The 15,400-nt window shown below is 44.5% G+C and overlaps 1 protein-coding gene across 2 annotated transcripts in view; it reads left to right on the top strand.

Moving 5' to 3' along the window:
- The window catches only part of HDAC8 (histone deacetylase 8), a 249,772-nt gene that overhangs the window by 221,186 nt on the left and 13,186 nt on the right, over positions 1 to 15,400 (top strand). For both annotated transcript variants that reach the window (XM_064368987.1, XM_012435590.2), the window contains exon 10: positions 5,280 to 5,385. In XM_064368987.1, the coding sequence (XP_064225057.1) occupies positions 5,280 to 5,385 (106 nt within the window). The remainder of the gene's footprint in view (positions 1 to 5,279; positions 5,386 to 15,400) is intronic.

The following is a 15,400-nucleotide window of genomic DNA, read 5'->3' on the forward strand; positions in this document are numbered from 1 at the left end:
TGAAGAGCCGGGCCGGTAGCTCACGCCTGTAATCCCAGCAATTTGGGAGGCCTACGTGGGCAGATCATTTGAGGTCAGTAGTTGGAGACCAGCCAAGAAGACCAGCCTGGTCAACATGGTGAAACCCTGTCTTTACTAAAAATACAAAAAAATTAGCCAGGCATGGTGGTGTGCGACTGTAATCCCCACTACTCAGGAGGCTGAGGCAGGTGAATCACTTGAACCCAGAACGGGAAGGAAGGAAGGAAGGAAGGAAGGAAGGAAGGAAGGAAGGAAGGAAGGAAGGAAGGAAGGAAGGAAGGAAGGAAGGAGGGAAGGAGGGAGGGAGGGAGGGAGGGAGGGAGGGAAGGAGGGAAGGAGGGAAGGAGGGAAAGAGGGAAGGAGGGAGGGAGGGAGGGAGGGACGGACAGGAGGAAGGAATCTGTGCTAGATTTGCTTTCGCGCTTCAAACTGCAAAAGTTACAGCCACAGTGAAGGATAAATGCCTAATTAAGAAGGAAAAGGCATTAAATCTGTGGGTGGAAGACAACAGAAACCTGTTCCCATTGAGAACAATCAGGCTCGTTACTATCTGCCCTTTTAGCCATCCGCTGGGAGTCTTAGAATCTATCCCCCGGGGATGAGGGGGGACTACTGTATTTCCATCATCACTCTCATCTCTGCCTCCCTCCTCACTCCCATCAGACTTCTGCCCACCCTCCACTGACTTTGCTGCAGCAAAGGTCTCCTTCCAGTGGACAAATCAGAAGACATTTTTCAGGCTTCCTCTTTTTTACCCTCTCAGCAAGATTTCAAATTGTTGCCAGAACTGTTTGCACTCCCTGTGCCCACCTCTGAAGTAGTGCTGTTCCCCATAATTCTTTTCTTGCCTCTCCCCTCTTCTTACTCTGTATAAGTTCCCCCCACCCCCAGCAACCATGGTGTGGTGGCGTGTACCTGTAGTCCCAGCCACTCAGGAGGCTGAGGCAGAAGAATCTCTTGAACCCAGGAGGCAGAGGTTGCAGGGAGCCAAGATTGCGCCACTGCACTCCAGCCTGGGCGACAGCGCGACACTCCATCTCAAAAAAAAAATAATAATAATAACGCTTAGACACTTTAGGTGCCTGACACATAATAAGCTTGTAATACGTGTTAGTGGTTATTACTTTTATTTTTAGTAGGGTTAATCTTATACCACTCATCACACTGGTCTATAATAATCCCTCCTATGAAACATATCTTATTGCCTTTGTACCCCAATGACTAACCTAGTTGGGCACATAGTAGATACTAAATGTTGAGGCAAGGATAAAAGGATTGGTGGATTCAGGTTTGTTGCTTGGTTTCCTCTAACCGAACATGATTATGGAGGAATAACAGCAACCTTGGGGCTTCTTCTGAATATCTTTTTGACCAACTGTCTAGTTGTCTGCTGCTTTCACTGTGTGAGCAAGACCTGAAGAGACGTGAGCAAGGAAAGAGCATTGAGGTGGGCTGAACTGAACTCAAGCTGAGCTATTTACATTTCTCTCTGCATTGACTCTAGGATTGAAAGGGACCGACTACCCTAAAGTAGCCACTACCTTTCATTTCCATCATTCTGCCTCATCTCATACTTTCCATCTGCCTCCTTTTCAGTACTATATTCCCCCTCAAAAGTGCATAAACTGAAGCCCAGAAAGCAAAAGAAGTGCCGAGGGGGAAAGGGGAAGGGGTGGAGAGAGGTTAGCACCTCCCTCTTTTCTTTACTGAGATCAAAGCCAGCATTTTCCCTTGAAGGTCAGCTGGCCTCTTTCATCCCCTGCTCCACCTGTCTGGGAATGGGATTGCTGCTTGCCGATTTCCTTTTCTCTTCAGGACTGGAGGGCAGTTTCAGGGTGGGGCCTCAAGCTATTTCTAGTTCTAGCCAAATCCCTCCACCCCAACATCTCTTTTGCCTTACGTGATCATATTTCCTTTCCACCTCGCCAGTAAGTAACAAGTGGCAGGACTATAGGACAAGAAACTGAGAGAAGTCAGCTTCTCCACAGGCTAGTCAATTTCTCCTAGGCTAAGCTAATGGCTTAAGCAAGTGGAAAGGGACACTGAGGCTGCTGGGCTTGCTCTGGCAGGAAGAGCAGGCTCCTCTTTGTACATCTCAGCCCTAAGCACTTCACCTGATATCCTTCAGGGTATGGATGAGGCTTGGTTAGGCAAGGGCCTCTTGCCCCAGGAGAAGGGAATTCACATTTATTGAAGTCCTACTATGTGCTGGGCCCTGTGCTAGGCCCTTTTATAGATATTATCTCATTGGCTCCTAACAACCCAACCAGATCAGCATTTGTCATCGTCAGGTAGAAATGATGAAACAGAGATTAAAAGGCTTACCTGATGACAGGTACACTAAAATCTCAGAATTCACCAGTATATAATTCATCCATGTGACCAAAAACTACTTGTACCCCCAAAAGCTAATGAAATTTTTTTAAATATTTTTTTAAAAAAAGAAGAAGCTTACCCGAGGCACACAAGCTAAATCTAGGCACCAAAATCTAGCTCCCCTGACTCTATAGCCAGTGCTCTTTCCACTTCCTCATGCTGCCTCAAGAGTCTAGAAAAACCATTAATGCTATGAATTGATTCTTCGAATTATTTTACACAATTAGCTATATGGCTAGCTAAACCCTTGGCGAGTTAATTTAATTCAACATACATTTAAGGGAAACCTGTGATGACTTGAGTTGGACGCTACAGGATATGCAAAGAAAATATGACGTAAGTTTCTACCTTTGCAGGCCAGCCAGCTGCCATGTAGAACTGGCTCACAACACAAGGACTTTCTTAAATCATCTGAGTCCCTTAACCTAAGAATAGTGCAAATACTGGAAACAACATTTGATTGGCAAAGGTAGGGAGAAGTTGAGGAACCCAGACTTCGCTATTACCTGCAGCCAGCCTGCTTCAGCAAAGAATGAGTTCTATATGATTGTGCCTACCATGTGGCTCAGTTCGTTAAAAGCCAGGTGCTAATGAAACCAGGACAAGAGGCTTAATCCCAGTAGAACTGAGTTCTGTCACACAGCAGCCAATCCTGGTCCCAGCTGAACATCTTGCAACCGTGTGCTCTTGGTCAAAGAGGGAGCTAAAGTAGGAGAGTGAGGGTAAGTGCATAATAGGCACACATAAGCGAGGACGTGTTGTTCCAAACACTCAGCCCTAATCAAGCAGCTCATGACATGTCTCACTGACAGAGAATCGGCAGTGTCATCTTTGCAACTGGAAGCACAACATTCCCTCCTCCTATACCTCAGCTAGGCACCCGCCCCTGATTTTTATAGCATGTTGATGCCAGGACTTTGGGTCTCCGAGAGGAGCTTCTTCATTGCAGCTGCCTTTCTTCTGTTGTACTCTCTAAGCCTGTCTTTCCGTACCCATGAAATGAGTGTACCAATTGACACAGTCTGGAGAAGAGGCTGCCTAAGGAGAGAGTGCCACAGCTGTTTAAAGCCTTCTCTTCCACAGCCAAGCCCAAAAGGTCCTCAAACTTGGAATGAGGGGCCCTCCTTGACTAAAAATACAAGCCTCTAAAGTTTCTTCAATCATGATGCAGGGGCAAGGGGGTACGGGCTGTGCATGTGTCCCCCAGGTAACCCCTCTTGTCTGTTCCACATATGTGTTTGGTAAAGACAATCTCTACTCAAAGGCTTTTCTATCTCTGGAACTCAGGGCTTCAAGCATCAGAGAGTAATAGCAGGAAGGACCTAAGCCCCTCTCTTTCTAGATCAGTCCACATACACATATACACACACAAAGGGCATTATAAGCATTGGCACAGTCTTGGGCATTCTTCTTTTTTTCTTTTAATTAAATGTGTAGAGTTTTCTGTCATGGGTGTGGGAAACCATCTCCACATCAAATTACTTCCATGGATTCTACAAAGACACTGTTAGAATCCCTAGAGATTGTTCCACAACATCTCCCACGGTGCCAGATGTACATCCAGACTCTTAACAAGGATAATTTGGTGACAATGGCAATAACTCTGGATTATTTTTAAGAAGCTATTTGAATGACATCAAAGTCATGATGCATATCAATATTCTTTTTTCATGCCCTCTGTACCACTTTTTTTTCATAGAATCTGAATTTCCCTGGTTTACTTACCACCTAACAATATCACTATTGAAAGCACATAATGTTAAGGACCATATGCTCTCCCTCTGGAAAGTTTGCACAAATACTATTTCTGTTAAAAACTAAACAGAAATAGTAGCTTTGCATATTTCCCATTCAAAGACTTATCCCAATTGAATGATTCCCTTTGTCATGGAGTGTTTTACCCCAAGTGGGCCCTACCAGAGAAGCTGAATCAGATATTGTGACTTCCCAAAGGTCACAAGGAGTCATCTACCAAGCTAGAAATAGAATCCACAAACATTTATTTTGATTCCCTGAATTTAAAAACAAATAAACTCTACTACTGAGAAAGAAAAATTAAAGTAGAGAAACTAGACTTCATTGCCATTCCTGGGACAGGGAATTCAAGGCAACCAAAACTAATAGGCAGCTGCCATGGTCTGTGGGGACCAAGGAGATGAATAAGACACAGGTGCTGCCTGCCTTCAGGGAGCTGACAATCCAGTGTGGAGAGATTGGGTCACTGTTGAAAAACCTCTATCCAATGCAGAATATGCCTGTGAACACCTAGAGGACCCCAGAGGAGGTCTCATCCATCTTTACAGCCCCTCTGCAGCCAGCACAGTGACTTGCATGTGATGTGCAGGCAAGCGCTGTGTGTTTAAGGGCCCTGAAAGAAGTACCAACAGAATGTTCTTGGGGTTGGTGGAGAAGGAGGGACAGCTTTGTGAAGGAGGTGACATTTGAGCTGTGCCTGGAAGGATGGGGAGGTTTTTCACAGGCAGCAGGGACTGGGGGAGGGCCTTTGCAGGCCCCAGGAAAGAGCGATGGCAAAGATCCTAAGGGAAGAGAAAGCATGGTGTGATTTGGAAAAGCACCAAACAGACTAGTGTGGCCAGAGGACAAGGAAGCAATAAGAGCTGAAGTTGGAGAGAAAGTTGAGACCTGAGCAGAGAACCATTGGACAGCAAGCTAAATAATTTCACAGGGGACTATCACTGAAGGTCTGAGCAAAGGGAGTAGATACCATCAAGGCAGGGCCTCCTGCTGCATCATCCTGTTCAGCCCAAGGAGGCCTCCCTTGCCTTGTGGTAGTGTGAGTTTCTTTTGATTGTTTGTATGTGGTTGGTTTGGAGGTTTTATGTGACTTAGTTTGTTTTTTGGCCTTTCCCTTTTCCTTACAGTTTTTCACAGCATATGGTCCTGATTATGTGCTGGAAATCACACCAAGCTGCCGGCCAGACCGCAATGAGCCCCACCGAATCCAGCAAATCCTCAACTACATCAAAGGTGAGTACCGCCCCTCGAGGCCTGCCCTCCTTGTTCCACCCAGTTTGTGGTGGCCCATCAGCGGGGGCTTCCTTAAATACCATTTGCCTTTTGGTAGCTAATCGTTTCACTGACTTGGAAGGAAAACCTCTTCTTGGCCTGACAGCTTGTAGCTGGAATTCTACACTGGCCACTCTGGTTGGGATTGTCATTTGGCTGGCTAATGTCACATCAGAAGGACAAAGGGTTCAGCTTTTGGCACCTCCAGGGGAAAATCAGTTCTAAAGTGTTCCCTGAGACCCTTTTTATTTCAAAAGGCCAATAGTAAAGCACTCTTTAAGATGAGAAAAGTTGGCGGGACACCATGGCTCATGCCTGTAATCCCAGCACTTTGGGTGGCTGAGGCAGGAGGATTGCTTGAACTCAGGAGTTCAAAACCAACCTGAGCAACATGGCGAGATTCCAACTCTGCAAAAAAATTTTAAAAATAGCCAGTCATAGTGGCATGTGCCTGTGGTTCCAAATACTTGGGAAGCTGAGGCAGGAGGATCCTTTGAGCCCAAGAAGTCGAGGCTGCAGTGAGCCATGTTCACATCACTGCATTCCAGCCTGAGTGAGACCCTGTCCCTCCCCACCAAAAAAAAAAAAAAGAGGAAAATTCAAGTCAACTCAGACTTAGCAGGGATGGGGAGGGGACTCGCAGACATTCTGTTCCAATATGTATGATTCCTTGATCCAGTAGAGCCTTGAAATAATGTGGAACTACAATGAGTAGTTAGGTATTCTGATGCCCTGGGAGCAGGTTCCCTGGACTTAGCCAGAGTGCTGCAGATGGGCTGCTGGCCTAGCCTCCTTCCCTTCCCCAAGGCTGGCCTGGAATCATTCTGGCCTCGGGGTGGAGGTAAGTGGCAGTCATCAGGGCATTGCCCTCCTGATCCCACTGTCCACTGGCTGTTTGGGGTCACTGCCCTCAGCATTCCAGTAGGGCCCCTCTCAACTCCAGCTGCTTCTTCACAACTCACTTCATCCACGATTTACATTAAGTATTTTTGGCACCCATTTTCCTGTTGAATTTAATGTGCATATGCATGTGTGTATTTTTTTATCCTAATTATTTGCCAGAGTTAAGAGACCAAGGGTATCTTTTTGCCCATCCTGGACAGAGAAATTCCCATGTTTATTCATAAAATGACCAAGATAGCAACAGTTATCCTACCTTTGAGTCCCTCACTGGAATATAATCCAACACAAAAAGGAGGCCTGTTCAATGCTGGAGTTAATTTGAGGAAACACTCTATGTCCTGAGAGTCTTTGCTGCAGGTTACACTAATGCCCCTATCCACTAGCAGAGCCCAGTATATGACAGCAGCAAAATCTTCATGTTCTGAGCTCATTTAGCCAGAGAAAAGTTGCTAAGCTAAGAAGTCATAGACTCTCAAGGCTATTCTCACAGCATTGCTGATTGTCTCTTCTGAGGCATCTTTAGCCCTTGGCCTTCTGACCCTATAGCTTCAAGCTACCTCCCTCTCACCTCTCAATGGCTACTGACACCACAAGTCCTGGCTTCCTAACCAAATCCCCCTCCCTTATCCAACTTTTAAGACTTTGAAAATCCTTCCACTCCTGGTCCTTCTCCAGTCCTTCTCACTGTGTTGCAGCCCTGATGAACACGACCCATTCAACCCTAGTTTCCCATGCTCCCCTCAAACCTGGGACACGTGTCCTGTGTTCCTCAGAACTGATCCTGGACAAGCTTCTCTTACGCTTCTTTCTTTAACACTGCCATTTTCCCCCATTCAGGCTCTAAATCCTGGTAGAGCACAGACAAAGCAATAGAAACAGGGAAACTAAGCAAGCCTTGCAGCTACTCACTCACACCTCCGTATGTGCAGATATGTATATGCCCTTGCTTCCTTGCACACATACACAGGCACATAGCTCCAGAGAGTGGTGAAATGGAAATAACAAGCGAGAGAAGACATAAGGAAGGGAATGCAAAGGGAAGAGAACAAGGAAAGGTAAGAATCAAACAGATTTGAAATAAAAGGCTAGGATGAGGGTTGGTGAAAAAAATAATAGATCTTAAAGGGCATGAAAATTACATGCAAGTCAAGTTTGTTAAAGATTCTAACAGGTTAAAGCAATATTCTGATTGTAACACAATGAAATCAAACTGGAAGAAAACATATGGACCAGGAATTGGGTCCTACAAAAGCAACTACACACTTTCAAATCTGGACAACGTGGCTTAGCAGCATTTTGCTAAAAGAGAATTAGGGATCTGAGTCAACTCGGAGCTCAGTATGAGTCACCAGGGCAAGGTGGCCTCTAGAGATGCTAATGCAGTATCGACCTCATTTTAAAGGGCTCTAGACAAATAGGTGCATGTTCTTGGAGGTCAGTCGGGCTGGGGAGAGGACTGGAGCCCAGGCTCCAAGAGGTCTGGTGGGAGTTACTGGGGCCTTTTGGAGAATACTCGGGGATGTGGTTTCTACTTCATTTATCTGTCACAGAGCAAAGGGCATAGACAGCGTCCATGTGGCCACAAGGCATATAGCTGGACCCATGGGTGGATATTTTTAAAAGGTAGATTTTCATTCCATAGAAGGAAGACATTTTCTAACAATTAGAACTATTCAAAGTAGAACAGACTGCCCAGAAAGGCATGAGGTCTCTGTCACTGGAGATATACAAATAGCAGCTAGACAATCATAGGCTGTCATATTATAGAAGGGCTCCTGCCTTGGGGGAAGATGATTAGACTAAATTGCTGTTAAGGCTCCTTCCAACCCTAAGATTCTAGGATGCTGTATGTTACAATGAGAAAATAGAAAAAGGAAGAATATGGTGAGAGTGCTGGAGTTGGTAGCTGAGTCACAATTGTTAGGTGTGGGGAGGTGATGCTGTGTATAGGAAAGAATTGATGCAGAGAAGAGAAACTACATGGTTAAGAGTGGGTGAGGAGGAGCCGGAGAGGGTAGACAGCAAGTGGAGTGGCTGTGATCACTACTTCAGATTTTCCATTTAGCCATCCCTTTCATATTGACAAAGTCTTGTGTTCTAGCCATGCAAATTTAGCAGAACACACAAGCTCAGAACCAAAGAGAAATTCAGCTAAACCTAGAAGAAATGAGGCTAGAAAGAAGTCTAAATGTTGCTAAATATGGACAAGCTAACCTGCTATACTGATACTGTGCCCCTCCAGTGTGGTGACGCATGCTGCCATCAGATAGTGCGTTGCCATGACAATGGTCAGTGTGGAAAGGCTGCTGAATTTTCTGAATTCTGAAAAATTTTCCTGTCTACAAGACTGTTATTTGTTCTTACATATGAAAACCTCAGGGAAGCTGGATATTTTTCACTGTACCTCCCCTCCACCTCCCCTCACCCCATGAAAAACAAAGAGTAGGATGTGGGACACAGATTGCTTTGGGGAGGTAAGATGGCAATGAGAGAATGAATGGATTCAGCTCCACTCTATGTGAGGGAGTTCAGCCAGCATGTCTAGTTGAATTTGTTTAGCCTTTAAGCTTGGGTTGTTTCTCTTTCTTGCCACATCCCTTAGAAGGGCAAAAGATGTGATTGTAGCCTATTGGAAATCAAACCTGAGAAGATTCATCTTACAGAGATGCATTCCACATGCCACAGGATGACTGAAGGGACAGGCAAATTTAGACCTCACCTTATCCCATCTTTACTGCCCATTAGTCTTTCTGAGAGGAAAAAAGACCCACAAAATCATGGAGAGTCCATTCAAGCTGTTAGCTTCACACAGAGAAAAGCTCCTCTCATGCCAATGAGCTATCTTGAAGGCATGTGTCGTTGTTCATAAGAAAGTACAGGTTAGAGAGCAGATGACTGGGCCCAGCTCATGACTGCCACTGTAAAATCATCCTCGCACCATCTTCATATGCTTAAAGCTGGTTGCCTTTCCTCTGGTTAATGTACTCCAGAGGAATTGGCTCACGTGAACCTTCCAGAATTTAAATAATGCTGATATGATTAATCCCTAGGGAGGGCTAGCTCCTCAAGCCTGGCTAACTCTGCATGGGGAAATGCAGACAGAGGTAGGAGGCTTTCTAGTCTCTGGTACTGATGGCATTTGAATCAAGTGGAGGCCCCTAGGAGACTCAGAGCTCCACACTGCAGCCCAGGCCCAATCCTTTTGGGGAGAAGAGTAGGGGAGTTGTGCATTTGTGAGAATGTATTACAGTTGTGACCAGAGGTTTCAACACTTGCTCTGTGTTCCCAGAACTATTCTCCAAGTTTGACTGGGAGAGAAAAAGAAACAAACAAGGTCAGAAATAAAAGAGGAGGAGGAGAGGAGGAGGACGCAGAAGACACAAGGGAAGAAAAAGGCCTTGCATGCATCTGCTCTTTTTTATCCTTATTGAAGGAGATAAGATGGCAACCTAACAAACTGATATGGGTGTGGACAGAAACAACACAGACGAACGAATAAGAATAATAGCTACTATTTGTCTTACAGATGAGGAAACTGAGGCTCGGGGACGATAGGTGACTTGGCCAAGGCTGCCTTTATTTGTTCAGCAAGTGATTACTGAACACCTACTGTGTGCCACACACTGCGCTAATAAGCAACAGAGTGGACATTGGAACCCAGGCCTGGTTTGGAGCTTCAGAGTTAGGTTGTTTGACCTTTCTGGTGCCCCTCCTCTCCTTTGCAGCATTGCTCTGTCAAATCTACTTATCCCATCTGCTCTTTCCAATCACCCCTAGTAAACGCTCCTACCTCATACTACATGCCCAGCTCCTTCCATGTGGCTAATCCTAAGCACCTAAAGTCTCATGGCTCCCTGGAAATGGGAAGAAGACAGCCTTGAGCAACCTTCAAAATTCTGGCCCCTGACATAGGCTTTTTAGCCCTCCCTAGGCCCCACCCCACCCCCGCCATACTGTAATCAGAAGCTTCTAGCTCCCTTTCAAGATGAGTAGAGAATGAAAAGATATGGATGGAAGGTAGAAGAAGCCAGCTCACCCAACTCCTGCTGCCTGAAGTGTGCTATAGCCACCAGACCCATTCTGCCATTTGCAGTTCCACAGCCCCAGTCTGAGACCCTTTGCACATCTGCTGGTAGCATTCGTAGGAGAAACATTGTGCTGGGTATAAGCAGTACTTCCTCGGGCACCCTGATGTCTGGAATTGACATCCTTCTAGGGGCTAGCAATTGGAGCTCAGGTCTGGGCATATTCAAGGCCTGCTGGAGCCCCAGGCTTGAAGCAGTGCTCCTGCATGGTGGGACTCTATACCATGGAAACTTGGCTTCCTTCCACACTGTCTCTTGCTTCTTGAGCAGCCATGAGGATAAGTTGAAAGGTAGGGTTGGTCCCAAGGATAAACTGACCATTTGCTTTAGGGCTTCTTAGAAGGACTTTGGAGCAGGGTTGCAGAGGATACCTGAGCCAATTTGCATGACTTCGGGTAAAAATCTCTGTGATGTCCATCCTTTATTTCTCTTTCCTGTCCCCTGCTGGCTCTTTATTCCTCTGCATCTCCCCGTGGTCCTCTCCAGGAGCCTACTGCCAGCTTGGGCTTCCTCATCAAGCAGGTTCCTCCCTTTCTTGTTTCACTAAAGTGCATAAGAGATGGAAAAGTTTCTTGTTGTCATTGTTGTTGTTGTTAAATAGAAAAATAAGTTATAAAAATGTCATGCTAAAAATTTTGCAAATTCTGGGCCAGGCATTATGGCTCAAGCCTGTAATCCCAGCACTTTGGGAGACTGAGGCAGGTGGATTGTTTGAGCCCAGGAGTTCAAGACCAGCCTGGATGACATGGTGAAACCTTGTGTGTACAAAAAATACAAAAAATTAGCCAGACGTGGTTGTATATACCTGTAGTGCCAGCTACATTGGAAGCTGAAGTGGGAGGATTGCTTGACCCCAGAGGGGTTGAGGCTGCAGTGAGCCGTGATTATGCCACTGCACTCCAGCCTGGGTGACAGAGACAGACCCTATCTACAAAAAAAATGTTAATATTTCTAAAATAAAAATGGAGACCGCTTCCCAAAGCTACAGTAACTTAGACAGAAGCTTTTAACAAACCATGAAAACCCTTGGCATATTCCTCATGAAAACTTGAAACGTCTACCTAAATCTGTGAAGTGGGAACTGATATTGACAGGGTACAGCACAACACCCTATGCTGGGTACTTCACATACATGATCTCATTTAACCTCACAATTTCTTTATGAGGTAGGAGACTGGCACCTGAAGACTGCGTAACATGCTGTAGTCACATAACAAGTAAGTGGTAAACTCAAGATTTGAACCCAGACCTGGTGGCCCTCTTCCCTATGGCAGCATTGCCCTGTGACACCTACTCATCATCTCCCCTCTGGTTTTTTCCAGTCACTAATAAAACCTTCCCCTAGTAAACCCTTTCCCCCTGCACAAGCTCCCAAAGTGAGCTTCAGAACCAGTTTAATTTTAAGAGATATGATTGTGTCTCCACTTTAAAGCCCAGCTCAAGCAATCAACATATATATTTTTTAGCCACATTCCACTCATGTTGGTGCCATTTGGAGATATACAAGGTGTTTAAGACATGATCCTTCCTCCTGATAAACAGTTGAGAAATCTAGGTTAGGAGACAAAGCTAAGCCCCTTGGACAGATCAGAATATAATAAGGGCTGACACTATATAGAGGAGAGACTGGGCAGTAAGACTTTAGGGAGATTGCTTTCAGGAGGCTGGGAGGATTTGAATAGATCAGTAGGGATGCACTTATAAGCAAGGGAGTTTCAGAAGAGGGGGATGGGGTGCAGATTGAAGGTTCCCTTGAATTTCGGGCTGACTAGTTCATATCCACAGTAAAGTGGAAGTCATTCTAGGTTCTGGAATTAGAGCACCACATGATACAGTGATATTTGGGATGGATGGTGATGGTAATGCAAGACTGAGACTGCAAGATCCTGGACTAGAATAGTGGTGGTGAAATAGGAAGAGATGACTGAGAGCTATTATGAAGAGAGTATCATCACCAGCACTGGGAGGTAGGCCATTTATAGAGGGTAGAGGAGAAAGGAAGAAGGAAAGGTGACTCTGAGATTTCCAGCCTGCATACGGACTGAAATGGGAAGCTGTTGGGGGAGGGGACATAGCTTTACTGAAACATATACTTGATGTGTTCTCTTTTGATGTATTGAATTTGAGGTCTCATACTAATTCCATACAGTGTATCTATATGAAAAAATGTGTTGCAGCGAATTAAAAAGCAAATTTGTAAAGATAATTTGATGGCATGAGAATATGCTCATGATTACAATGTTAAGTGAAATGAACAGGATACAAAGTGGCTTACTACTATATAGTCTAAATTTTGTAACTATATGTAGTCTGTGTTTTGGGAGGGGGAATATGCACAGAAAAACACAAGAAGGAAATGCTAACAGTAGTTGTCTTTGGTGATACTTTACCAAAGTAGTATACCTTAACAGTAGTTATCTAGAATTGGAATTATAAATGATTTTTTAAATTCTGTTTCTGTATTTTTCAAAATTTCTTCCATGAATGTGTATTGTTTTTGTAGTCAGAAAAAAAGTAATACATGCTGGCAGGGGCGGAGGGCACTACCCTGTTACCTCCAGGTGGGGAGTAAAAGTCTAGCTTCCTTACTCAGCCACCATTGACATCCTGGGGAGAAGAGAGGCACCTCAGTATTGCTGGGTGGAGTAGAATTCAGGCTCTCCAATAGACCTCCACTGATACCACTCTGGTCAAAAATGGGAGCGGCACCTTTTTATTGCTCCCCATTTGGCCTCTACTAACATAGCACTGGGTGGGCCTCCTTGCCATTAAGCAGAGATGGAAAGTCCTGGCTTTCTACTCTGCCTTCTTTGACACCACCCTAGTGGAATGGAAGGGAAGCCTAACAGTAACTATTTAGTGTTAATATGTGCCAGGCACTATTTTGGGCACTGGCAATACAGAAGTAAATAGAATAGAAAACCTAGGCACAGTGGTGTGGGCTTGTAATTCCAAATACTCAGGAAGCTGAGGCAGGAGGAATGCTTGAGCCCAGGAGTTTGACACCAGCCTGGACAACATAGTGAGACCCTGTCTCTTAAAAAAAATGAAGGAAAGAAAATTTTTTAAAAAAGACAAAAAATTAAAATAAAAAACATGAAGGAAATAGGTCAAATAAAGTCCTTGCCCATCATGGAGATTACATTCTAGTGTGGAAGATAGACAATAAACAACTAAATAAATATTTAATGTTGTTTACTGCTAAATTCGGAGGAGTGCTATTCAGTAAAGGCCTCTCTGAGGAGGTGACATTTGGGAACAGATTAATGAAATGAGAGAAGGAGATATACAAAATTTGGGTTCGGCCGGGCACTGTGGCTCATGCCTGTAATCCCAGCACTTTGGGAGGCTGATGCAGGCAGATCACTTGAGCCCAGGAGTTTGAGACCAGCCTGGGCAACATGGTGAAACCCTGTCTCTACCAAAAAATGTAAAACTGAGCTGGGTGTGATGGTGCATACCTGTAGTCCCAACTACTTGGGAGGCTGAGATGTGAGGATCAATTGAGCCCAGGAGGTCAAGGCTGCAGTGAGCCATGATTGCATCACTGCACTCCAGCTTGGGCAATAGAGTGAGACATTGTCTTTAAAAAAAAAAAAAAAAAAAAAACTGGGGGTGAAGTACATTCTAGATGAAGAGACAAGCAAGGTCAAAGACCCCAAGCAGGAATGGATTTAGTATGTTCGATATAGATATATGTTTCAATGTGTATTACAAAATATAATTGTCAGATCAAACTCTTTGGTTTCAAAGATATTGCTTAGGATGAGGCTGGGTTTGTTTTTTTTTTTTTTTTTTTTGTCCACATAAGCAGTATGTGAATATGGCCAAACTCTTAACAGTATAGAAGTTTAGGAAGCAGATCAGTTTCTAATATATATAATATTATTAGCCCCATTTAATAGATATAAGAACTGAGGCCTATGGAAGTTAATTCACTTATACAAGGTCACACAGCAGGTAAGTGCAGAAGCTAGGATTTCACCTGAGAAGCTGAGGATCATACCCAAAGCTTAGAAGAAGAAATAAGGAATTTTCCTTCTGCCTGACAGAGCTGCTGATTGTTGCATAAACAAACCAAGAATATTCAAAGAGTAGTTGGAGTAGTTTAATTAAGCATTTTTTGCTTGTGTGCCCGAATTGCATGCCCAAAGCAATTGTTTTGCTCATTCCCCTCCAGCTTCTAGCTCTAAAATGATCAAGGGGTAGAAGGAAGGTTGGAAATTATTAGAAAAATTGAGGTAAACCACTCAGGGTTTTGGAATGTCTATCTGTTGACAACTTTGTCAGTCTACCCAGAGGCCCTTTAGCCAACTGAGATTCAGGTGCTGTCTTGAGCACAGCCACCAAATCCAGCAGTGCTAAGGGTCATTTTCTGCCAGAGTAAGTGGCCTAGCCTCCTTGGCCTTGCCATTGAGGGGCAGCTGCTGCAGGATTCTCACCACAGAGTTCCAGAGGAAGGTCTGCAGACATCCCATCCCATGGTCTCTGGCTGTACCTGGACAGGGACTGCCCCAAGCCATGGTCGGGTCATGAAGGAGCTCATAGTCTTTTGAGAAAGAAAAGCATCTTTACAGGCTCCTGGTTTGCCAACATTCTTCTGCCTCTTTGCAGCTCCAAGCACATTTTGGAGAGAGATTTCACAAAGATTTCTAAATTGAGTTAGAATTTCAAGTCTATTGTGACATGCAAATTAGTCCTGCTTGCCCATTGGCAGCAATGCAGCTGAAGTGCCTAGAGACGGGCCATAAAATGAAAACATCAAAGTGATTAAATGTGCTCGAAGAGCATAATTGAGTGCATGAATAAGAGAAAATAAAACAAATTGATTTTCTCCAGTGCCAGAAAAACAGAATAATTGAAAACAAAATAATAGACTTTGAAGTAATCAAAGTGAGGAATGCACCATAGTGACATAGAAACAGCCAGTTGTGGGAGAGATTTATTGTGTTTCTGTTATCATTTTTACAACTTTAATTTCATTAGCT

The sequence above is a fragment of the Aotus nancymaae genome, unplaced genomic scaffold (genome assembly GCF_030222135.1).
Source record: "Aotus nancymaae isolate 86718 unplaced genomic scaffold, 86718_ANA_hifiasm-v0.15.2.pri h1tg000081l, whole genome shotgun sequence".
Classification (NCBI taxonomy): Eukaryota; Metazoa; Chordata; class Mammalia; order Primates; family Aotidae; genus Aotus; species Aotus nancymaae.